This window comes from Ptychodera flava, chromosome 22, assembly GCF_041260155.1.
Source record: "Ptychodera flava strain L36383 chromosome 22, AS_Pfla_20210202, whole genome shotgun sequence".
NCBI classification, from domain to species: Eukaryota; Metazoa; Hemichordata; class Enteropneusta; family Ptychoderidae; genus Ptychodera; species Ptychodera flava.
In genome coordinates, this window is record NC_091949.1 from 24,529,337 (window position 1) to 24,555,649 (window position 26,313).

The 26,313-nt window shown below is 38.6% G+C and overlaps 2 protein-coding genes across 2 annotated transcripts; both read left to right on the forward strand.

Annotated features, from left to right (window-relative positions):
• The first annotated feature begins 268 nt into the window (after window positions 1-268).
• On the forward strand, window positions 269-5,997 carry LOC139123027 (calcium/calmodulin-dependent protein kinase type II delta chain-like). The gene is made up of 5 exons (XM_070688973.1): window positions 269-407; window positions 1,487-1,568; window positions 1,826-1,920; window positions 4,361-4,466; window positions 5,362-5,997. The coding sequence occupies exons 1-5, from the start codon at window positions 401-403 to the stop codon at window positions 5,459-5,461; spliced, it is 390 nt and encodes a 129-aa protein (XP_070545074.1). The 5' UTR covers window positions 269-400; the 3' UTR covers window positions 5,462-5,997.
• An 869-nt stretch (window positions 5,998-6,866) lies between these two features.
• Window positions 6,867-24,858, forward strand: LOC139123028 (calcium/calmodulin-dependent protein kinase type II alpha chain-like). Its single transcript, XM_070688974.1, has 5 exons — window positions 6,867-7,103; window positions 14,996-15,071; window positions 17,044-17,138; window positions 18,362-18,467; window positions 23,992-24,858. Exons 1-5 carry the CDS (start codon window positions 7,097-7,099, stop codon window positions 24,089-24,091), a joined length of 384 nt encoding a protein of 127 aa, XP_070545075.1. The 5' UTR covers window positions 6,867-7,096; the 3' UTR covers window positions 24,092-24,858.
• The last annotated feature ends 1,455 nt before the right edge of the window (window positions 24,859-26,313 follow it).

Consider the following 26,313-nt stretch of genomic DNA (forward strand, 5'->3'; position numbering starts at 1 on the left):
AAAGTAAGATGGTCAGAGGTATTTCTGTCAACAAGGCTTTTGATTATAAAAATTCAATGACTTCCACGGAAAAGGAACACACCATTCTATTTGTTTTCGAAAGACTGCCACCAGCGGACAGGAGCATTGCCACTGTCACCTTTTGCGTGTGACCCGAGAGTTTGACCCAATTAAAAACTAGACAGACGTTCTTGATACCAGACAAACGGTGACCTTATTTCAAGGCGCGTGTTTACCTGTCATTGCATTATATTCAAATTACTGCCAAGTGCCAAACGACGTCAAGAATTTCATTTATCGAGAAAGCAATCGAAGACAGCTCCCATCTACACATCGGCCAAATCAGATTTTCACTGCAAGACTATAATTTAACTGCTTCTACTAGAATATAAAGAATACAATGGCAGGTAAGGAAATGACCTTTGCAATTCACATTTATCTTTTACTCACTTGCCTTTATGTGGTCTCAAAGGTGCGACAGGAATCGAATGAACAAAAGTGGGCGTCTCTTCTCAAGTACGTAGGACGGATTTCTTGCTCCAAAACAGCAAAGTTTCTACAAAATGCACAGAATGGGAAGCACACTGGATGACAAGATCCAGATCAATATGTTTGGTATTCATAGCTAGATGTCGACCCAAAATAGCACAGTATAACTATTTTTGACGTCGGCAATATACTGCCTACATGGAAATGATAATATTGTACAACATACAATTATTATGAATTTTTAAAATTGCTATGCAAGGGCATGGGCACCGCACAGCGCAGTTCCTTCCAATGTGGAGGGCCATACACCACATAGGGGGACTGGGCCATTACTATTCGTTTATGACAAAAGCAGCTGATAATGGTAGCATTACGAAACCCGCCATTGACAACCTTTAATACACTTTTGACCTCGCGACCATCAAGGCGACACTGCACCAACAAAAACATGTTACGGCCACAACATGTGGTGGCAATATAGCAGAAGTACTAACCGTTGTCATGTCGCATGGTCACCAACCCAATCAATTACATGCCTTTAAAGGTATACAGTCACCTGTAATCTAAATATGCCCATATATGGTCAAAGGGGCGTTCCTCGGTATTCAAAAGGCCCGTGTGGGGGCGCTGTTTTTTAAAAGCGACCACCCGCTTAAACTCTGTGATTGGTTAGATTTTTCTCTTTCCATGGTAACTGTGGCAAATTGGAACAGGTGACAGTATACCTTTAATATTGAATTCTTGCGCTTCGTTTTCTGTAGGGAAGGGTGTCCTAAGAGTTCGTCAACACCAAAATATTGAAAACTGTGTTTGTTGTGATTGTGAGACCTCATCTGGAATGTACGTCTCTCTCGTATAATTACATAGATTGAACGGAAATTTAATTGCTGTGAGCTTGACAATATCACTATTCTTGAATCATGAATACATTTTGAAAGTTACTCATTAATTAAGTATTTGTTTATTTTATTCAATAATTCATTATTTTGTCATCAAGATGGAGATCTGAAAGAGGAAGTTATAAGGGCAACAAAAGAAATGCTTGGTGCAATTGATCGCCGGGATTTCGATGCCTATTGGTAAGGTCCATGAAACATTTCCTATCTGTTGTGCAAATTGAAATTTACACAAAACTATTACTGGAGGGTATGATTTTTGTGGATCAGAAGGAGGCCAACTGAGAATTCTTGAAGAGATATAGCGAGCTCTGAAACTTTTTCCACATAAATGTTTGAATGCAGTAGCCCTAAAATATGACAAGGAAAGGTTCAAAATTTTCTATTAAAGGGTTACTATGCTACAAATCTCACACGCTGTCCTTTGTCTGTTTACATAGCAAGATGACAGTGCCACACCTATCGGCTTTCGAACCGGAGACCAGGGGTCATCTTGTTGAAGGATTGGACTTCCATAAGTATTACTCTGACCACTGTAAGTGAAAATGCTGCTTTGCGAATGTCACTGCTTAAAAACCATCCATTGGGCCAATCTTTCCGCTTGCTGGAATAATAACAGTGTTTTCAGTAAGATTTATTTCGAAAAGATGGACGAATATAACATATGCAGTTATGTGTTTTTGTGACTGTAGCATGTCCATCCATTAACTTTTCCTAAGTCCAATCAATATTGCCAAGTATAGTTTTGAAATTCACAGGTGAGAGCTCAAAACAAGGAATGCAACGTTGGAAACAGGTGATCAGGGCATTGTAGTTCAGGGATATTTGCTTTTTCCTTGAAGGCGTAACACCTTTAAAGGTATACTGTCACCTGTTCCAATTTTGCCACAGTTACCATGGAAAGAGAAAATCTAACCAATCACAGATTTTAAGCGGGTGGCCACTTTTTAAAACAGCGCCCTCACATGGGCATTTTGAATAACAAGGAACGCCCCTTTGACCATATAAGGGCATATTTAGATTACAGGTGACTGTATACCTTTAAATTTTGAAGACATTTTTTCATTTATGATGTTCTATATAATGTACATATTTTCTCATTCTTCTCCTTACGTTGGTTTATGAAATATAAAGTATTATCAATACAACACGATGCATTTTGTGCAATATGCAGTGCTATAATTTCGACAACGGATTATTGTACTAACAGCAATTTTCTCGCCAGAAAGTTTATTTGAGAGTGGTTTTCACAACTAAAAGTGTCGAAAATGGCTATTCCAAAGTTTTGGTTCGCGGTGATGGAAATAATTTAAAAAGGATGATATGGGTAAAAAAACAAGAATAGACATGTTGATGAGCTAGATGTGATGATAGCAAATGGAGAAATATATTACATTGCTTTTTTAAAGATTTCTATTACAACTTTGCCTAGCAATATTAGAACAATTTTAAGCTAAAGGTGATATAAGTTTTATTATTTTATGTTACATAATAAGTTACCACATAGGTATAATTTGTGGAAATGGAAAATAGCAGATTATTTTTGAGAGAGTGAAGCATATCATAAAAAAGGCGATTGGGAACATTTTCTGTTTAAGTGTATCACTACATTGCGTTTCTGGCAAAAAGTGAATGAGATTATAAATATGGTTTGAAAACAAACTTTCTAATGCTTTGGAAACACATGGTTATATGTTAGATTTTGATATTAGGTTTAATGAGTATAATATAGTTATAATTATAACACGCCACATGCTCATTCCGTGTCGCGATTGGCCAGAATACGTCACGTGACGAGAAAATAGATACGTCTAGTCCCCACCGGATCGACAAAAGTGACGTCAGAGGTATTTTTTGAAAAGCTTTTTCCCTAGGGAAATAGTTTTGACCCATTTTGGAAAAGTGCCCGGTCACGTGACCGTAGTGTCGTCTTCAGCTTTGCAACAATGGTGGGTGACTAGAACGTGATGTGCGTCCGGGATAGGTTACGACACATTCTCCAAAACAGATTTTCCAACATTTTCCAACATTCTAACTGCGTAGGAACTTGAACAGCTCATCGACGGAAAAGATTGAAGTGCAACTAAGGATGTCTCTAGGTATGCTTAGAATATTTTTTGAAAGAAAGTGGTACCACGTACAACTGAAACCGCTGTGGAAACATCGCCAAGTAAACTTGTCACAATGGATTGATGCGGTACAAATTATCAAAACACATTAAAAACTATATAACAATACAACATGAGCATGTGGTGTGTTATAAAACACCTATAGCCTGGTCTTTATTCGGGCTATAGCGCCCGTCTATTACCCCGAGGGGCCATGCGTTACGAGAAACACATCGCTATACCCCTCGGCCTACGGCCTTGGGGAATAGCGATGTGTTTCTGGTAACACACGGCCCCTCGGGGTAATAGACGGGCGCTATAGCCCTCATAACCAGGCAATAGGTGTTTAATATTGCTACCTTTGTAGTATATAAGACAATGTTGAATGAAAAATGTATAGAACGTTTTCTAAAGGAAGTGTTTAAGAATTATTACAAAAAGAGTGAATACGAGAATAAAGTATTTATAGTGGAATGCTTTTGTGAATGTGGTATTCTTGTGGTATTTTTGGGTTCGTTGTTTTTTTCTTTTCCAAATAGACTTGACTTGTGAAAGTTATGTAGCCTTTAAAAATCAGAAAATAATAGAAATGAATTCTAAAGTGCTAAACTTAGGAATACTGAGAGACGAATATTAAAAGTGTTTGTTTTTTTTAGGAAAAATCAGTTGCCAACTGCAACAAGTGGTCACCATTGAAAAGAAATTTTATCCATAAACCGAACACAAGACATTTGTACGTGATTTTGGGTGTAATACAAGAAGATGTATTTTGCAAAAGGTGAAAACATGTATACTTGAAAACATCAAAACTTAAAGCTTATTGGGCTTTCTTTTCTAATTGGTGTTACCGGCTCTTTCCCTCGATAGATGCTGTTTTTGACGGCCCAACTACTATTGTAAACCCATGTGTTCATCTGTTTGGCAAAGATGTAGCCTGCATTGCGTACGTCAGACTGAGGCAGAGAATGGTGGGGTAAGTCATACTTCAAAGACGGACATCAGGAAACTCCGTAAGAAGTCCATGAGATCAAGGGATTTCATTTTTCATATGTACAGCGGTACCACGTTTCACATGTTAGTTGCATGGAATCGTTTGTTATTGTTAGACCGACATTAACTAATGTCGCACATGGATGGCTGTTAACCTGAGAAGGATAGAATGGGACGCGTTCTTCCTGTTTCATCTATCTGGTGAATATGTGATATACAAAAATCTCCCTTGTACATTCTATGCTTGCTCAAGAAGCACATAAACATTGTAATTGTTAAACTGTTTATGAACTTCAATTTGCTTTTGTACAGTCGGTGACAATTACTATTTTTAACTTCAATTTTCACTCATCGAAATGTGATAACATCTGTTCATCTGAGACAGTGACCCGGCCAAGTACAAGATAATGTAACCAAAGATGTTTATGTACATAAATACACTATCAAACGATACCTTGAACAAATTGAGCATTACTTGATAAAGTGAAATGTGTTCGAAAGCACGCCTGTCCTTTATATTTACGATCAGAAATGTCCTGTCCTGCTTCACAGTTGATCTCTTCCTGCCCACACCAGAAGACTCTCTGCTATCCAATCATACAGACAGAGCTCCCCGCAATATGTTTGTCTTTCACTCCTCAGACCCTCGCAAACAGGCGAATCCTTCTCCACCCGTTTATAGGCCCTTTTTTCAAAGTTGTCCGCACAACAGAATTTGGTATTGATGAGAAAAAATCGACCAAATCGTCATTTACTGCCCACCAGCCAAGATACCTCTTCATGCCTTATCAAAAAAACTAATAGTACCGTGCACGAACATATTTCTTTGCTATCCATGGTTTGTTAACATGGCGATTGTTTTTCTCTGTTGTCTACAGGACTGAAGCTGAAACGGTTCGGTCAGAGGAAACCCGTGTATTGCAAAAAATTGATGGCCATTGGAAACTTATTCATCTTCATCGTTCAAAGTCTTCCTAGAGCAATGGTTGCAAAAACAAACCTGAGTCAATTAAGGATAAATAATTCAAATTACAGCTACAATACGATGGGAACTAATTTTGGAGTGTAGGATATTGTAGTCATGGAGTGTAGGATATTGTAGTCATATTGTTTTTTCAGCAAATGTAAGATCATCTACCTTTTTTGCAATTAACTTGATTTTATGGATAATTTGTAATATTGCAAGTTTCAACTATAGGGCAATTTCCACTTTCGATAAATTTTGAACAATTAAAAGACCATATTCTCCCAAATGAGTTCCAATCGTGTTCTATGTAAATTGTCATGTTCTACTCTGAGAAGTAGTGTACTAGTTCTTAATTTGAATGCAATATGGAGTTAAACATTTTACAAAAATATGGTTTGCTCCTTAAGTTTATAGCCATGTCTCAGGAAAAAATGGTGAACGGGTTGAAGATATTTTCCTCATTTCTATTATAGAAAAAGATTATATCTTATTCTTCTTCTCAAGAAAAGACTGTTTGAATAATAAACATTGGTTTGCAAACACTGCACTCTGTGTATGATATGCATGTTTATTCTTGGTGAATTAATCATATTTTGTTTTACTTTTAATAGTTTGCAGATAGTTGATATTTTTTGTTAATCGATGGGGGGGGGAGTGCTCCCAAAGAGAAATTAACATATAAACGTGGATAGACTTTCTAATGTAAATTTTTGGGTCGTTTGAAAAGCTTATTTTTGTAGTTGGATTGTTCGTTTAAAGGGGTAATTTTCAACAGGCGTGGTGTGGTCAGGTCAGCGTCGGTTGAATTTTAAACCCTCATGTCTAATAAAAAATTGAATGAATACGAGCTGTTTTAGTAGAGTGCAAGGGCATGGTCATGGCGAGGAAATACCGCTCGTGTTGTTTGACGTGGTCTGGTCAGGTCAGCGTCGGTTGAAAGTGGCTGTTTACATTGACTTGTTTATGTGATTGTAGTCCTTTGTTCTCCTTTGAAAGTTGTGCACAGTTTGTCAATTTGCTCAGAGATAAGGCTGATACAGAACCTTCCCCTTTAAGTACTTCTCTCTGCTTTGCTGCACTTTTGTGTGTTTGTGTCGTTTTTATTTTTGCACATAAGACCGATTGAGTCTGACAACCCTCTGCTGAAAACTCCGGTAATTATTCGAAAAATATTCAAGATTATATCACTATCACTGTATCAAGGTACTTTGCGATAGTCGAGCATATTTTTAAAGTTATCTTTTTGGCACAGATTAAGTTAAGTTTTTCCTTGAAAAAAATTACTAACTTATGAGAGAGACTGCAAGCAACGCCCGTGGCCGTCTGACGGACGAGTTGGTCTGGTCCCCAGTCCCATTTCTACGGCTGGCTGCGCTGCTCAGCGCCAGCAGCGTTAGAAAGGGGACAGGGAACCAGGCTCGTAACATATGCGTATGGGAGGTTCACGACATGACCCAATTTTTTATTAGACATGAGGGTTTAAAATTCAACCGACGCTGACCTGACCACACCACGCCTGTTTACCTGTCATACTGTTCTATTCAATTTTTGCCTAACGCACAGTGGGGTCAAATGTTAATCTTTAGCTACCGAATACAGCAAGGTTTATTAACTTCACACTGCTACAACTGGGTATAGCGACTACAATGGCAGGTAAGCAAGTGACCTTTCCGATACACATTTATCGGCGTCTCCCATCTGTTAATTTGTGGCTTTAAAAAGCGTATATGTAGGCCCCGCATGCGTCATGTTCTATGAGCAAATGTCAGGCGTCTTTTCTAACGGCGTGAGAGTTTATTCTCGCTGCCAAATATGCGAAATGACCATAATTATGGTGTACTGGCTGAGCGAAAACCAAACAACACGAGCGGTATTTCCTCCCCATGACCATGCCCTTGAACTCTACTAAAACAGCTCGTATTCATTGTAATTGACACAAGCCATTTGCCAAAGTGAAAACTACGTGCCTGATTTGCATTTTGTAGGTAAGGTATTGTGTCATTTCTAATATTTCATCTACTGTTTGCAGAGTAAGTCTGCTTTGCCTGCTTCTTTAATAGACCTTGAGACACGTGTCTCGCGCGTGTCTTTGGAACTTCAGTCAATACACTTGTCCTTGGTTAAAGGGACCCGAAATGAAGGCACCCGGAAAAGGTCTCAATATATCACAATAAAGCATGAAAGAACGGACAAGGTTGTGTAGACAAAAGGGTTTCTAAAGTTTGCCATGCGAGGGCGCTGTATATATTGCATATATTTAAACCCCGTAATAGCCCCGTAACAGATAAAACAGCCCCCTGCAAATTTGATGCAACTGAGTTAATGGTGTGCTTGTTGGTAAAGGATGCCCCTTCAACCGTGACTCATTTTGACGGTTAAACTACACTGTTGACATTATGTTATTGTCACTTTGTTGTTCAAAATATTCTTTGTACTTTTCTCGTTTGTTTTGCTTATTTACAGTTACGTAGACAAAATGATTTATTTTTACGACAGACATATCTACTATCAAAGTCACAATTTGTGAATAAATGTTACTTTCCTTTCAAAAAACAAGCTCTCATAGCAAGTCGTGCTGACATGTTCGTTTTCTCGTTTGCTTTACTTATTCAGTTATGTAGACATGGTACTTCATGTTGGTGATAGTCACATCTTTACCAGGCGCCAAATGTAAAATAATTATTTTACACATTAGAAGAACATATTCATACGAAAAGGGTGTATTTGCATGCATTTATCAATAAAAAACTACTATAGCATAAGTATAAATAAATCAATACAGACATAAGTAAATACATATATGAGTGAAAAAACATACATATATGTGAACCAATTCACACAAGACCTATGAAGACAGACATATACATACATACGTGCATACGTACGTGCATACATACATACATACATACATACATACATACATACATACATACATACATACATACATACATACATACATACATACATACATACATACATACATACATTCATACATACATACATACATGCACTCACGCACGCACGCACATACATACATACATACATACATACATACATACATACATACATACATACATACATACATACACAAGCCCATATGCACTCATGCACGCACGCACGCACATACATACATACATACATACATACATAGCCCATATGCACTCATGCACGCACGCACGCACATACACACAAACCCACACACTCATATACATACATACATACATACATACATACATAAATACATACATACATACATACATACATACATACATACATACATACATACATACATACATACATAAATACATACATACATACATACATACATACATATACATACATACATACATATATACATACGCTTGCGTATATCCACTCGCACACACACACACTGCTACTCGGAAAAGTTTACATGAGGGGGAACGAAATACGCATGCGTATATCTACTCGCACACACACACACACACTGCTCTGAAAAGTTTACATGAGGGGGAACGAAATACGCATGCGTATATCTACTCGCACACACACACACACTGATCCACGCCGCCCTGGAAGATATCCTATAATGCATTGCTGTAAGCCCAACGCCTAAACCGGAAATAGGCTCATTTGGCGTCAAGACACCAAGGCGAGCGGACCGGCCTCGCTCATCCAATCTTGCCGCATATGGCAAGCAATTGCGATAATGACGAATGCTTTATTTCCAAAAATCAGTAAATGACATGCTTTATCCATCCGTACTTCAGTGAGACACGTTCCCCAGTCAGTAAATGACAATGGGGCCGGGGTACCCCAGGCTCCCACAAGTATCAGAGTGTTCACAGCCCCGTGGATAGCTGTGATATCGCAGCGGTACTCGTGGCGAACGCGATCGAGTCACTGGGGTCATCGCCACAGGACTGTGGCGATGACCCCAAACCATTGACCCGAGCGCGTTCGACACGCCACAAGTACCGCTGCGATATCACAGCTACCCCGTGGATTGTTGTAGCGAAGCCAGCAGTTTTTCTCACAGAAACAAGTTGCATAATGTACTCAGTAAAACGTTGTCAGGTACATGTAACATGAAAACTGACTGAGGTCGAAGTGACTAAGGCACCGGGATTGATTTGACCACAAACAACGACAAGAGGGTGTGAATTACTTGGGTCGAAACGGACAGGGGTCGAGGTGACCTGCTGCCCCGGTCCTCAACTGCAGGCCTGACGGCCTGGCTATGTTTACATAAGGCGTCCACATTTTAGAAAATCACTAAAAGTAGGCAGAAAGAAAGCCCCCATTACGTGAAAACGCTAGGGGTCGATAGGGGTCGGATGACAGTTTGACACATTTCGTACCATTAGGGGAGAACCATTTTATTTCGGGGGGGGGGTATGGAGGAAGAGGGTATGGGAGCAAATTTTTTTTTCCTGTCAGAGTGACAGCAATTTTTTTTTTCTACTGTCAGACCTGCATCAATTTTTTTTTTTTTGAATTGAGTAGCAGTGCAAATTTTTTTTTTCAAGTTTGTAATGCGTTGTATATAAGGGAGCCGTCATTGGGCATTATTTACAGCCTGAAACTCCGAAATTTCAATTGACCCCCCCCCTTCGCCAACCATGATGAATTTGAGTAACCTCCATCTCTAACTCTGAAATTTTGACAGATCCTCCCACTTAGAAAAGTTAAATACCAATACATGTAATTGTAAAATTTACAAAATACAGCAACAGTAAAGACCTTTGAAATCCTGATGTACCCTGCTAGACTATCATCAGTTATCTCATGATGGTTAAAAAAAGGTGAACACATCAAAATGAAATTCAAAGTCACAATAAAATAAAGATATAAAAGATCACGCAGTATCTAATCATATAGTATATTGTTTAATTTGGATGGATATTATGACAGGGTTTTCACTAGGATATCTGACCAGGCAGAATTTGAAAGTACAGGTGGAGAACATGAGAGAGGCTTAGGGGGAAAGTGTCACAGGGGCTTTCCCCTATCTTGCATGGACATTTTTAAGATATTGATGTGTGCAATGGTGCAGTCTGAGAGGAGTTTTTAATTTTTTTACTAAGTGAAACTGTTAGAATACCCCAAGGGGGAGAGCACGAGAGGGGGATTCCCCCTCTCGTATTGGAAATTTTGAGAAATTGATGTGTTTAATGGTGCAATCTGAGAGGAGTTTCAGTTTATTTTGCACTCGGTAAAACTGTTTGAAAATGACATTGAACACTGATATTTTTTACATTTTTTGCATGATCAGTTTTTGAGTCACAATATTCAACAACCAAACAATGACAATACAATTTGTGAAAAACAGTTCTGTTTGCCAGAGACTGAAGACAAATGAATATACAGGAACGGAAAATCTGTGACCTTCTTGTGTCATTTCTCCAGCTGCCAGCTTCTAATGAAAAGCCTGGATATGGTATGTTTGCGATCCGGTGTTTGTGGTCAGAAAAACAAGGCTCACACATTGTATTTCATTATATTTGTTGTTCCTCAATTTTTCATTGTGAAGGTACATCTTTCTAACAAATTTATATTGAAAAAATATATTGGTTTTTACACTACTTTATTAAATCCTGTCTTGTGTTTTAAATTTTCACAATTTACAGAAGTCAAATAGTCCCCTTTAGATAGTGCCTATGCCATTGAGATATTGCAACAGAAATCCTGAAAAATGATTTCTTGGGTCAGAAAAGGGAAGGAAAACATTGAGTGTACTGAGGTGTAAAGTAGACCTATGTAGTGCATGCTTATATCATAAGTGCTGGGAAAAGAAACATAAGAATTGCTTGTGGTAAAACATTTGCGCCGCCTATGGCGGCGCGCCGGCAAAGAATACATGAGAATAAGGTTTCCAAATTTTGCTTATTTCTGGTGCATTGTGACAATTTTTTTTTTCTCTTCTGTCTGTTCTGACAATTTTTTTTTTCTCAGGCCATGACAGGATCAATTTTTTTTTTCTTCTCTCTCACCTGGTGACAAATTTTTTTTTCTCAAAATCCTCCATATCCCCCCCAGAAATCAAATGGTTCTCCCCTTAAGAGTCGAATGATACTACATTGACCGGGTTGACCATATGACTTTCATCAAAAAACGTCCGGGGAAAAGTGAATACATTTGATGTTTGACCAAACTTTACAAAGCATCAATTTTTCGATCAAAAAATTCACGCGTAGAACTAATGAAAATTCGTAAAAAAATACCACTGCCTTGTACATCAGGCACTAAAATGTCGTAGGCGTGAAAATGAGTTTATTAGAAAATACACAGTGGCTCTTAATATTAGTTTGAAAATTCCAGTTCTCAGTCCGGGTCAGCTCCAAAATTGGAGACTCATTATGATAATGTATTCCGGCATTCAGCCAATCATCGACCAGATTACATCATTAATAAAGTACAGGTCACGCTTGGTCACAAATTACCCACCAAGTGTGATCGGCAGTTTTGGGCCGCTTATTAAGCCCCTGTCTTGTGAATTTCGACGAATTTCGACAGTCAACATAATCCACGTGTTCTGCAGAAGGTCATGTCCAACAAGGAGTCCGATTAGTGAACAAATATTCGAAATATTGACGATTCATTTCTACCCCCAGTTTATCGATTTCGCTCAAGTACCGAGAATCATTTTGTCGATGTTCGTCATCTCTATTAGAAATACTGTTATAAAGGTTATTTGTGTAGGTACGCGTATAAAATTTTGCAAGAAAGAAGAGCAATGTCAGAGCTTTAAAACGATACCTGTTTTGTAGTTGTCAAACGCAGACTAAAAATGGTACGCGATTTTGAAAATGTGTCGACAGAGTGGCCACACAACTGTTCCCCATACGGTAGAATTTGTATCGCTGCCATCTCCGATACAAATGGGGTATTCTGAACGATCTGTGTAGGTACACGATTTATATTTCGCAGGACTTCAAGCCAGAGTCTAGGAATCACAGCGATATATGGGGTTTGGTTGTCTTAGCCAGAATAAAACTGGTACGCGATTTTGAAATTGTGTTTTGACAGAGTGGCCACACAACTGTTCGACATTGTGACAGAATACGGCGCGGGAGTTCGACACAGTATGGCGTACGTAACGAAGGACGCATGTGGAGGTTGCCAGGAAATATAATTTTTACTGATGGCGCGCTGGTCGCTGATTGGCTAATGAGAGGGGGAAAATATTATGGTATAGCGTCTCCAATTTTGGAGCTGACCCGGACTGGTTCTCCGTACTCCGTTGCTGTCTAGTTCCAGTGGGCATACTTGGCATTCCAGACATTCATTCCCTGCTGAGTGGAACTACGTACGATCCTGAGTAAAGTAAGCAGAGAGTTTAGAGAGCAGAGAGTTTAGCAGTAAAGCTGTTGCTTAAGTTCCAGTAAGCTGTTGCTGTTGTTCCTGTTGAATGCTGTATTTAACCATTAAAGAATATAAGCCGAATGGCAGAGAGCTGTAATACACGACTCCCAGTGTTTTATTGGCCTGGGTTGGGCCGTTAACCCCAGCAGAACTTCGCCGGCATGGCAGGTACCATTAAGTCAGAAACCCTTACGGGGCCTCTAAGCAGTGTAGTATTACTCAGGCCGACTACCACTTTACCACTGTGTAAAGCCCTGTACGAACCCGACTCACGACACAAAGGCAAGAAAGAGAAAAAGTGTCGCACATCTTTGTCATCGTCACTAGCCTTCGACGCCGCGAGGTACGTAGAGTCCGAGTTAGGAGTGAGCTCCCCGGTGTGGCACTTCCGGGCCTGCAGATCGTCGCGTCAGTGTGTGTATCTCAGAGAGAGTAGCAATGTGTGTTTTGTGTTTGTTGTGTGTGTGTGTGTGTGTGTGTAAGTGTGTGTGTGCGAGTGGATATACGCATGCGTACTTCGTTCCCCCTCATGTAAACTTTTCAGAAGCAGTGTGTGTGTGTGCGAGTAGATATACGCATGCGTATTTCGTTCCCCCTCATGTAAACTTTTCCGAGTAGCGGTGTGTGTGTGTGTGTGTGAGTGTGTGTGTGTGCGACTGGATATACGCATGCGTACTTCGTTCCCCTCATGTAAACTTTTCGATCCTGTATGTGTGTATATGTATGTATGTATGTATGTATGTATGTATGTATGTATGTATGTATGTATGTATGTGCGTGCGTGCGTGCGTGAGTGCATGCATGCATGTATGTATGTATGTATGTATGTATGTATGTATGTATGTATGTATGTATGTATGTATGTATGTATGTATGTATGTATGTATGCACGTACGTATGCACGTATGTATGTGCGTGCGTGAGTGCATGTATGTATGTATGTATGTATGTATGTATGAATGTATGTATGTATGTATGTATGTATGTATGTATGTATGTATGTATGTATGTATGTATGTATGTATGTATGTATGTATGTATGCACGTACGTATGTATGTATGTATGCACGTACGTATGCACGTATGTATGTATGTATGTGTCTGTCTTCATGTCTTGTGTGAATTGGTTCACATATATGTATGTTTTTTCACTCATATATGTATTTACTTATGTCTGTATTGATTTATTTATACTTATGCTATAGTAGTTTATTTTTATTGATAAATACATGCAAATACACCCTTTTCGTATGAATATGTTCTTCTAATGTGTAAAATAATTATTTTACATTTGGCGCCTGGTACATCTTCAATCAAAGTAATTATTTGTGAATAAATCTTATTTTCCTTTCAAATAAAAAACCGTAATAGCTTTTCCTGTTGTGCTTTGCGTTGTTTTTTATTCCCATTATTAAGCCATATTGTTTTTGAAAATACCACCGTTTCAATGGCGATGTATTCGGTCGATCGTTCATTGTTTCATTTCGCAGCGGCCATATATGACTTACGAGTAAAAAATTAATTGTGAAAATCTAACTTTTACGTTTGTTGCCAATGTTTGAGAAACAAAATGTGTGGTCACACTTTAAATAAGGTGCTTTTGATTTGAAACCAAGTCATCGAAAGCAATACAAAATGATACAGGCAATGGGGCTTTATGGCAGGTCACAGTAAATTGAAAATATGACAAGCATACTGCTTGCCCAGGCGTGCAGCTTGGCGTACAGATAGACAATCGAAAGGCATAAATATACACATTCACACTCACAGGGGGCGTTCTTCTGAATTAAAGAATAAGGATCACTATTTTTAGGCCAAATAAAAAAAAAAATTTGCATTTTTGATAGCCCGCCTACCCTTGGAGTAGGAAAATCCTTCGGCCCTGGACATTTTGTCGTATTTTCAAAAATTTCGAGTATATTCTCTAAATCCCACGGTATTCTATGGTTCACGATCAACAAAAATAAAAATAAAAAAACTTTTCCTCCGACCTACTTACCCTGCTTTACAGAGGCATGTTAACGGAGTTAAATTTACCCATACTGAATTACAGTTTCAGTGAATATCCAAACCTTGGTAAACATCATACATCTAATCCCTTGGGATATGTCTTTTTAAATATCATGGCATTATCAGCAGCATATTACTTTTCTCTATCACAAACATAAAACATTAAAAATATTGTTTTTATTTACATGAAGATCTTCAAGAGGAAATAATCAAACTGACTAAAGAATTCCTAGGCGCGATAGACCGGAAAGACTATAATGCCTACAGGTAGGTAGGTTCATGGTATTTCTAACATTAGAACCCTTTGAGCGCCAAAGTCAATTTTTGTCATCTTCATAAAATATACCCCAGTCAATTTTTTTCAGATTCCTGCCAAAATTTTGATAAAAACCTTCAGCCAAAGAGATGTGATATCCATTTAATCCAAAATTATCCAAACGATTGCAGAAAAATTTATAAAAATCGGTAAAATGTTGCACTGAATTTTGGAGGGAAAAAATTACAGCACTCAAAGGGTTAAGTTACCCAGTACTTCAATAACGGAGCATCCTGGTCGTAACTAAGCAGTGATTTATTGCCGCAAGAAGATCAAAGTAAAGATGGCAATAAAAGACTGAAACTTACTGTAATGTTTGCGAGTTGGTGTGCATAATGGTGAAACATGAATAAGGAAAAATGTAAAAAATATGTAATGACAGTAATAAAAGTATCAATGCTTCATTTCCTCTTAAATGTTTAAACGTTTCCGCAAAATTTTGAACGTCGCCTGATCTTAGTCTTTGTTGTGTCCATGGCCATTAAAATTGGGTCTACGTGTCTTTCTCTACAGTTAGGGAGTCTTCAGTAATTACAGGGGGTGGGCCGGGGGAATTTCGCACACACCTGTACCGTAAAATGTGACCCTCCCCCCTATCCTCCTGTCTAAAATGTGACCCTCCCCCTTGTCCCACATTCTAAAACGTGACCCCCCCAACCACTGCGTTATTCTCCCCAAGAATAACTAAAACAGTATCAGCTAATTTACATAACAATTGATTCAATCGTTATGTTAGGGACAAAATACAGAGGGGAGGGCTGGTGTTTTTGGAGGGCCAGTCACAATTTATCACGCAAGGATTTTTAAAGAGATATTTTATTTCATACATTTGAGGGAGGGTCACCATCTTTTGTGCAACTATAAGAAGGCAAGATGTGGCTGATTTAGTGCTTCATCCAAATATTTCAAATCATAATACATGGAGTCTATCAGGCAAATTATTGACAATTTACCCCCACTAAATATGTTATATCTGTATATTATACATGTTTGATAATGTATTTAAATGTACTTTGCTTAAATAGGGAAGTAAAATGTGCATTTGTGTACAAGAAACTGATTTCTGAATTCCATCTAAAAAGTTGGTTCACTATCCATGGTGTCTATGATGAAATTATGAATAGTTTTTTCCAATACAAAAATAGGTATATCTTTGCATTTGTGTACTCTTGATTATTGATATTAATGTTCTTGATTAGACTAGAGTGGTTACAAGTCTATGGTTGGGTAAGAAATTTGATTTTGGAATTTCGCTGAAATGTTGATTCACTATGCATGGGGTCTATGATGAAACTATGAATAATTTTTTTTCAGTACAAAATTAGATAAATCTGTGCATTTATGTATGCTTGATTATTCACATTATTGTTCTTCATTAGACTAGAGTGGTTACAAGTCCATGGTTGTGTAAGAAACTTGATTTTGGAATTTCACCAAAATGTCGATTCACTATGCATGGGGTCTATGATGAAACTATGAATAATTTTTTTTCAGTACAAAATTAGGTAAATCTGTGCATTTCTGTATGCTAGACTATTTAGATTATTGTTCTTGATTAGACTAGAGTGGTTACAAGTCTATGGTTGTGTAAGAAACTTGATTTTGAAATTTCACCAAAATGTCAATTCACTATGCATGGCGGTCTATAAGTGTGTACCTATTTTGTTGGTGATTTCCTATTCAGGAAACATCACACGGACAATCAAAGTTTTGGCCATAAAATCAGCTTCTGTCAAAAGTGACCCTCCCCCCAAGATAGGTTTATAAAAAGTGACCCTCCCCCTTGAACTGTTTTCTAAAAAGTGACCCTCCCCCAGTTCCCCCGGCCCACCCCCCTTGTAATTACTGAAGGCTCCCTATTATATGCCTTATTTGTGCAATTTTATCAAATTCCTTGGTCTTTCAAAATTTCCTATTCAACAGTGACAAGTTGGCGTCAAACGTTTCTTGTTTTGAACCCTGCACAGAGGGTCATCTCGCCGAAGGATTGGACTTTCAAAAGTTTTACTTTGGCAAGAGTAAGTGAAACGTTTACTTCTATCAAAATAATATATTACCAAACTTTACCAGTCTGTTGCACTCTATAGTAGATTAATCTCATAAAGGAAATTATTGATATTTGTCAAAAGATTCAAGGGTGACCAAGCTGGAGTGACCTACATGCTTGTCAAGTGGGGTAAAAGGTCAATATCTACGTTCGTAATTCTAATCACACACATCATGCATTGTCTGAGAAGATAGGATTCTGTAATACAGCTTCTCCCAAAGGGTGGATTTTTGATAGTTAATCTTCACGCTGAGAACTTTGTTTAGCCATAAATTAAATTTACATTTACAAAAACTGGTGTATTTATCAAAGGTTACACAGAATACAACCAAATATGTGAGTGGTCCTCACATAAGGGGCCAAGAACAATTATCACTATGTACAAGAAGCCTTTGCATAGATAGGGTTGTTGTGGCATTAATTTCGGGTCGGTGAAACACTTAAGGTAGAACGCGCCTCGGGGACAGATATTCGGACTCTCAAACTTTTACAATTCTTTTCTGATCTACCACTTGTTGGGGTTCATTTTAAAGCTCTTGGTGGAAGAAAACTTTTCTCTTGCTTAGTCTTCCAAAATTCAAAAAAATATATTGTTCTTTATAGAGTTAACACAGGGATGGCAGCCATTTTGAATTTTAAATAGCGGTAAATTTTGGGTTATTTGTTTCTCTAGTACCAAATTTTGCATGGTGACCCCCGATTTTTATTATTGATTTTGAAATAGAGTGGTTAAAAGATTATTTAAGGAAAGTTTGAGCAAAAGTTTAAGTCTTTCACTTTCAAGGTGCGTGCTACCTTAATAATTAGTATAGGAAGAGAGAAGCATAAAGCCAAAATTAGCATCAGGGTTTTATTATAATTATGATATTGCATATCTGAAATGTCAGTGACACAGAAATCTTTGAGTATGGCACCAGTGAAATTAAAACTCATATATTGATCTTACTTTATCAACACTTGTGTAATTCGGTCAGATTTGTTGCGCATTGAGGTAATTCTACAAAATACAACCATTAGCAGATGCTTGCTGACCACAACAGAGGGGTGCCTGCCTTGTCGTGGACCAACTATGAGGACGTGACCTCTGAGATTTGACTACAATGCAATCACCCAAGAAAGTTTTTATTTACCTAGATATTAATTTTGTCGCACTTTGAATTTGAAATCAATGTTGCCATATTTGTCTTTCTCCAGCCCCTACAGAAAATTGTGCTGTAACCATAGTAAACCCCCGTGTGCACGTGATTGGTCCAGATGCAGCTTGTATTGCTTACGTCAGACTGAGGCAGAGAATGACTGAGTAAGTTTCCCTAAGACATTCAAAAGACAGTCTTCATGAGATAGACATCAAAATACTTCGTTGTCAAAATTCTTTTGGTAATGAATCACATTTTTATTGTTTTCAAAGTGTTATGGTGTTCATCTTGTTGTACTTGGGCCTCAGCCCAAGTACATTTGTTTTCATTCCGTGGGAAAAACTGTAAGGTATAACCATTTCTGGCTGAGACCAGGGAGGGCAAAATGTATTGGCTTCATCTTTCTTGGCATAATAAATGGCGTAATGATGTTAACTGAATGGAAGTGCTGCTCTCAGCCAGTCTTGAATAAGTGAGATGTGAATATAAATGCTTCTCTATCTGAGTTTTTGCCACAAAATCTTCTGAATATAATCAAAATGTGCATCGAAATGCAACAATTAATGCACCCTCCGTTTACTAGGCGATGGCACGACCCTTGCTACACCCACTGGACGAGCCAAAGTGGGAGGGGTAATTCGGTTTGGTCGAACAGGAGGGCTCGAGACCAGAATTTAACATTTAAACTTGAAACATGTTTAATCACTGACAAGATGTGGATTAGTGTTAATCAAAGAGAAAGTTTGAAAAGGAAAGGTTTTATATCCCGGACACAATGAAAAACATTACGACTGGAAACTGCACCCCCGGTTGAGAATAGTAATGCCCACAGCAATGGAGAACACTTATCCTTGAGCTGAGAAAACCAGACCATCATTTCGAAATAGAGCTGCAGATTCGAGAAGCTCGTTAAAAATAGCTAGGTACACCCCATAAGGGGTGGTTTCGAGTCTTGAGGGCAAATTTCGCCTCCTTCATTTAGAAATCGTACGTTTGTTTTTCCAGGGGAACACATCATTTGACACAAAATTTGCATGAAAAGGGGTCGCCAGTAAGCACGTGGTCAAATCTGGCATAAGAAACAATATGAAAGTTGGGTAAAGCCAGTCCAAATAAACTGATTTGAACTTTTGTGTTTTGTAATTTATACCACTGCAGTAACATGACTTTTTTTTGACAACATCACACAATGTAATACGTTTGAAACTGAATACGCCGACGTATTCTGTGTCCCCTTTGCTAAAAAATACGGTATGCCGATTACCATGTAAGGAGATGATGACGTCAAGACAGATTTGTAGTGCGTTTGGTCTTGGATGGTGCACGAAGTTTTGTCGAGGTAGCTTGTGTATTTATTTCCTAAATGGGAGATATTAGGGTCGATCTAAAAGAAGGCCGAAAAATGTTATGATACTCTAAGCGAGCTGAACTCCAATGCGAATGGTTGGATAATTTGGAGGATGTCTAGACTGATCTCGTCTCATTAAGATTATTTGGCGGTCAGTATTGAATTTCAACTGCGTCACAAGTTTGCGTCGAACGGTCAACGAACGATATTTTAGAAATCTGGAGACATGGCACATCGCAGTTATATTTTAGTATTTTATATTTTACAAAAGATGTAAGAAGCAATGATTTTGTTGAAAATTCTGAAAAAAATATAGGAAGATTGATCGCGAACACATTTTCACTTGGGGGTCAACTAGCCCTGCGTACGATGCTGTGTGTTCCGCTACAGCTAACCGCCCGCTCACCACAGCCCTGCAAAGACCCGTACGTTGGGTCGGTGACTTCAAATCCATTTGGGACTTGACGTAAAAAGCCAAATTACTGCCGAAATTCAGCGTTCTTGGGCCCAAGTCGTATCCCAGCCTACCTCAGCTACTCGATCGCTTCCAAAAATGACAGTCTTTATTCACTTCTCGTAAATAACCGTCGATGTCGGCAACTCTCTCGCTGGCCCTGCGTACGATGCTGTGTGTTAGCTGTAGCACATAGCATCGTACGCAGGGCTAGGGGTCAACATGGGGTCGCAGCCATGTTGCCTCAAAACATATTTCTGTCTGCACTCAAAACTCAAAAATGTCGCATATGAACCTGAAAAATCGATGTAATTTTGTCAAACTTCGGCGAAATTTCAGCCTATAGACAAAATTTATCTAGGTAAGGTAAATTTACTGAAATTTGATCGACAAATAATCCTGAGCTTGAACGTGACAGCTCGCCTTCTCCGGGAAGTCATGCATCCGGCCACAGGCGTACGGAATGTTTCCTAGATCGTCGTCGGATGGGAAGTGACGGACACTGCATGCACCGTGAGGCCGAAGGCCGAACCTCGGTACTGTATAACAATACCAGGTATGACGCGGAAAAATCGACCGGTGGCCCGAAACAAAACGAAATAAAGCATCTACCTCAAAAAAATTACATCGACCGGTCGGAAATACCTTCAAACTTTCAAATCTTTACTCTGGTTACAGCATTTCTTTCAAATCTGCCAGTTATGGGCGATAATTAACTGTCCGGCGAGTACTCGCACTTGCATTGCCACTTCGCCATTTGAATAGCTTTTTTACTCCGTAAGCCTTTGCGAGTGGAAGAGTGACCCCGTGACCCCACACCCGCTAAATTCAACCGTTAACCGTTAGGTAAATTTTATACTGTCAGTGAATACAACTTCAGCTATCTGGCAACAAGGCAATCAACGTAAACGATGGGAAAGTTATGCTTGTGAATCCCGCCATCTGACATTTGTAAACAAACTCTTCACAGGGTCACTCGTCCACTTGCAAAGGCTTTCGGGAGTAAAAAAGCTATTCAAAATGGCGAAGTGGCAATGCAAGTGCGAGTACTCGCCGGACAGTTAATTATCGCCCATAACTGGCAGATTTGAAAGAAATGCTGTAACCAGAGTAAAGATTTGAAAGTTTGAAGGTATTTCCGACCGGTCGATGTAATTTTTTTGAGGTAGATGCTTTATTTCGTTTGTTTCGGGCCACCGGTCGATTTTTCCGCGTCATACCTTGGTATTGTTATACAGTACCGAGGTTCGGCCTTCGGCCTCACGGTGCATGCAGTGTCCGTCACTTCCCATCCGACGACGATCTAGGAAACATTCCGTACGCCTGTGGATCCGGCCAGCTGCCCATATGGCCGGGTGCATGAGATTGTTTTCAAGCGACGGCGGCAGACCGTACGGGGCTCTGGATATGAAGCTACCGCCGGTGTAGCTGTAATAACTGTTGCGTTGTTTTAAATCACCACGGACGAAGTCCGAGGGGACTTATAGGTTTGGTCATGTCCGTGCGTCCGTCCGTCCGTTCACGCCTAGTACCCAACCCCATACAGATGCACGTCGATTTGTTTCACAATGCTATCAAATTTGGCCGTGTTAGAGGACTTTTAGTTTACACCTCCATAGACTCCCATGTATAAGGCAGTTCTCCATAGACTCGCATGTATGATGCCAAGAAAAATAAAAATTTAGTTTCTCATCGTATTCATATTGCCTAAAGGATGCAGTGACACAGTTTTTTTGTCCCCACGGATAAAGTCCAGGGGCTTATAGATTGGCTCATATCCGTCCGTGAGTCCATCAGTGAGTCCCATCGGTTCACGCAGATATCTCAGACATTTTGACAAAATATCATGTGACCTTGGTGACCTTTGACCTCAAATATACATTATTGTCCATAACTCAGTAACCACAAGTGCTAAACCTTTCATATTTGGTATGATGGGACACCTTATGATGCCACATATTGTACTCCATTAATTATGTGCATATCTAATTATGAGCGAGCCAATAGAGCAAGAGGTCTGATTTCTGGTATATAGGGATAAGTTAACAAAATAATTTGTTTGACAAAACGTCACGTGACCTCAATGACCTTTGACCTCAAATATACATATTTGTCCACAACTCAGTAACCACAAGTGCTACACCCTTCATATTTGGTATGAAAGGACACCTTATGACACCATATATTGTACTCATTAATTATGTGCATATCTTATTTTGAGCGAGCAAATAGAGCTAGAGGTCTGATTTTTGGTATATAGGAATAACTTAGCAATACAATTATTATGACAAAATGTGACGTGACCTGAATGACCTTTGACCTCAAATATATATATTTGTCCACAACTCAGTAACCACAAGTGCTACATCCTTCATATTTGGTATGATAAGACACCTTATGACACCACATATTGTACCTCATTAATTATGCGCATATATAATTTTGAGCGCGCCAATAGAGCTAGAGGTCTGATTTTTGGTATATAGGAATTACTTAGCAATACAATTATTTTGACAAAATGTCACGTGACCTCGATGACCTTTGACCTCAAATATATATATTTGTCCACAACTCAGTAACCACAAGTGCTACACCCTTCATAAATGGTATGATGGGACACCTTATGACACCACATATTGTATCTCATTAATTATGCGCATATCTAATTCTGAGCAAGCCAATAGAGCTGGATGTCCGATTTTTGGTATATAGGGATAACTATAGGGTAGAAATCTAAATATGCCCATCTAAATATTAGACATCTACCATCGAGAACAAAAGAAATTTGCTGTAATTTGAATATTTAAGGAGTTTAAGCAATTCCCGCTATAAATAAAGAACCCCTGCCTCAAACTCCACAAAAGTTGCTAGACATATTTTGCCGTTGTCATGCCATTGCTTCGTTTAATAACCAGTAAATCAAACGCCTCATTGACAGGAGGAAATTCAAGACCATATTTGAATAGTAGTATATATTGTCCTCAAAATTACTCTATCACGGCCCAAGTACTCATTGCCTTCAGCAATACTGCCTTGTTTTCGTTGAAGTCATTTTAATCATTTTAATCTTATCACGGCGTAGTCGTACTATAATGGCTTCATGGCTTGCCTAGGCGGTACAGTATAAGGTTAAAGGTCACCTGTCAATACGATTTTCAGAAAATTCATCATCCATTTGTCTAGTCGAGCTTGGATTGGTCACTGTATGGGTGAAGCATCAGAGAAAATACATGTAAAAGTTTGGCTTTAAAGGTATACAGTCACCTGTAATCTAATATGCCCATATATGGTCAAAGGGGCGTTCCTTGGTATTCAAAATGCCTATGTGAGGGCGCTGTTTCATCCGTTTAAAATCTGTGATTGGTTAGATTTTCTCTTTCCATGGTAACTGTGGCAAAATTGGAACAGGTGACGGTATACCTTTAAGAATATATTAGTACTCCATGTTATTTACATACCATAATGGACATTTCTTGCATATTAATGTTGTTCACAAATCTGCATATTCATGAGCTATCTACATATTCAGTTAATCTTCGTAGACTCTGCAGTGAATAATACCTTAATACATACATAAAATCTATTAATCGAGTAATATTTTGATATACAGTCCATGTGTTATTGAATTTTCCATCTAGCCGTGTTTTTGTATATACTTTATTAAAGTATTCATCCAATCTTCAAGAACGATGTCAAGTTCTGACGAAATGACTTGCACTCGCTAAAGAAAAACGTATTTGTACTGTAATTGAAATTGATCTCAAAGCCATTGCTCAGACACGGTGGCGATGAACACCATTCTGTTTGTGGTCAATTGATAAAACATGAAACGACTGCTTTAATTCCCTTCCTAGGTATTTATTATTTCCTTTTTGGTTGTCAACAGATCTGGCAGCGCAGTCACTCATCGGACACAGGAAACTCGTGTATGGCAAAAGATTGATGGAAAGTGGAAAATAGTTCACTTTCACAATTCAATCATGTGAACGAGAGAGACAATACGCTGATAAAAGGGTTTGTCTTGTCAGAATGTGAACGGTGAAATCATCATTGATACGAGAATTGTCTTTGGCATAAAATAATCTCAACTGCCGGTTGATATCGTAAGAATTATCTTCTTTGCAATCACAAACTGCTCATAAATAGGAGTGTTTCTTTCTCGTCTTTCTCTGATGGATTTTTCTGTGTGTTTTGTCTTGTGTATGTTTATTTCGTTCGTGTATTGTCTTCTGAGTGTGTTGCTTGATCTTTAATTTACTTCGACTCTAAGTTTTACTTTAATTTGTCATGTACTTTTAATTATTTTTTGTTGTGATTGCCAAATCCAATTTCCTGTTCTATCCCCCATGTCATATCAAAAATGCCATTTTTTCAATTGTCAAGACAACTTGTATGCATATATTATCCCTAATGTTGTTCACAACTGAAGGATAGTCCTGAATAGAGTTCAGTCATCAACAATAAAATTGTATTTTGTACAAACTGTGTCTTTGCACAGCTCGTACTCTGTACTAAAGGACACCTCGGGGAACAACAAGAATAATTCTTTTCTCCAGAACAAAGGCAATGGAAATATTATCAAAAGTTTTTGGGACGATAGCTGAGATTTTTTAATAAGTTTTCTTTCATTGAGGTAGGTCGCGAGCGAACTTTCACAGTTATTAAGAATAGCAATTTCATACAATTTGATGGTTGCAGTAAAAATCGTAGAGGTGATGTATGTGTGAACAGATTAATAAAGTCAGTAATTTTACCACTGTTTCATCAGAAGAGTAACTCGGTGACAATGATTTGGTCAGGTAAAAATGCCATGAATGAGCCAAGATGGCGACAGTACAGGCGACAATGACCCGACAAAGGCACACTTTAAGCCAAGGAGCCCTGCCCTCGGCAAATGGCATAATTCCAGCAGATAAAACAACACTACCTTTACAAATGATATTAGAAACGCCATCTTGAACTTTGCATTCATGACAATAACTGTAACATTCATTCAAAGGACCATAAAATGCAGAATGATGAAGCTACTTGGAACAACCAATGGATTCAAAGTACATCTGTCAACTGAAGAGGACAGGGGAAATAAATATATGCTTTACTACCATTTTCAAATTTTGAAAAACAAAAACAAATAAGTCATATTTTTAAAACAAAGATTGAATCAAGTTTCACACCATGTACTGATTCCGTATTTCCTGGAGAATGGTATCCCGGCCAATAGAACGAAAGTACCTGACATTTTGATAGCCGTGTTTGATCCTGTAGCACAACAAATTGAACTGAATATGAAGGTGGCAGCGCAAATATCTTAATGCCACACTGTACGATTGTGTCGTACGATACGAGTCATAACGGTCATTTTGCGAAAATATTTCGTGACTAGTGAACTTGAAACTATACTTATGCTGTGGATACATGTTTTTCTCTATACAATCATTATAAGGAAACAAAAACAGTAAGCAGGTACTTGAACAGAACGATAAATATATGTTCGACTTTGCTCACTACGAATTACGGAGCAGCATGCGGTTCGAGCGATTCTGTCAGAAGGATGTTTAACGAGAGACCCTTCCTTGTAATCTCATTATAAACACCCAGTTTGTCACCAGTCTATGAAAAATGATCGAAAACACTCCGTCACTTATTTGAATACTTGATTTTAGACAAATTGCCTTTCTTTGTACACATTATAGGACTGGTAAATTACAAAGCAAGGAGCTGGGTCAAAGGCGACAAATTTTTCCGTGCGAACTTATTCAGAGTTTAAATACCTAAATTCTTTATTGCTGTCACTGCGTTTTTTGTGATTTTTCTCTGCTGACATTGTTGTTGGATTGTTTTCTTAATTACTACGCCCTGATCTACTGTAGTTTTGTTTGTTGTCCAAATGAGTAAACTTCAGTCCGTCAACGAGACTGGTAGAACCTGATTGCTTCGTGCAGGAAACATCTTCAGAACTACTTGAACAATCTAGGAGTCTACATTGCCAATGCGGTTTCAAGGTGGGTGTTGTTTTCGATAGTCAATAATTCCTTCGAAGACAAGCTTCTCCTAAGCTCGTCCCTTTTCTGTTGACTCGCACTTTGATGAAAAACAATTTCCTACAAGATTGGAGCAAGAATTCTATATAACATTCCGGGAGACTGCCACCAGAGGGCACTGACGTCGTGAACGATCACGTACTGACATTTCACTAGCTGACATTTTT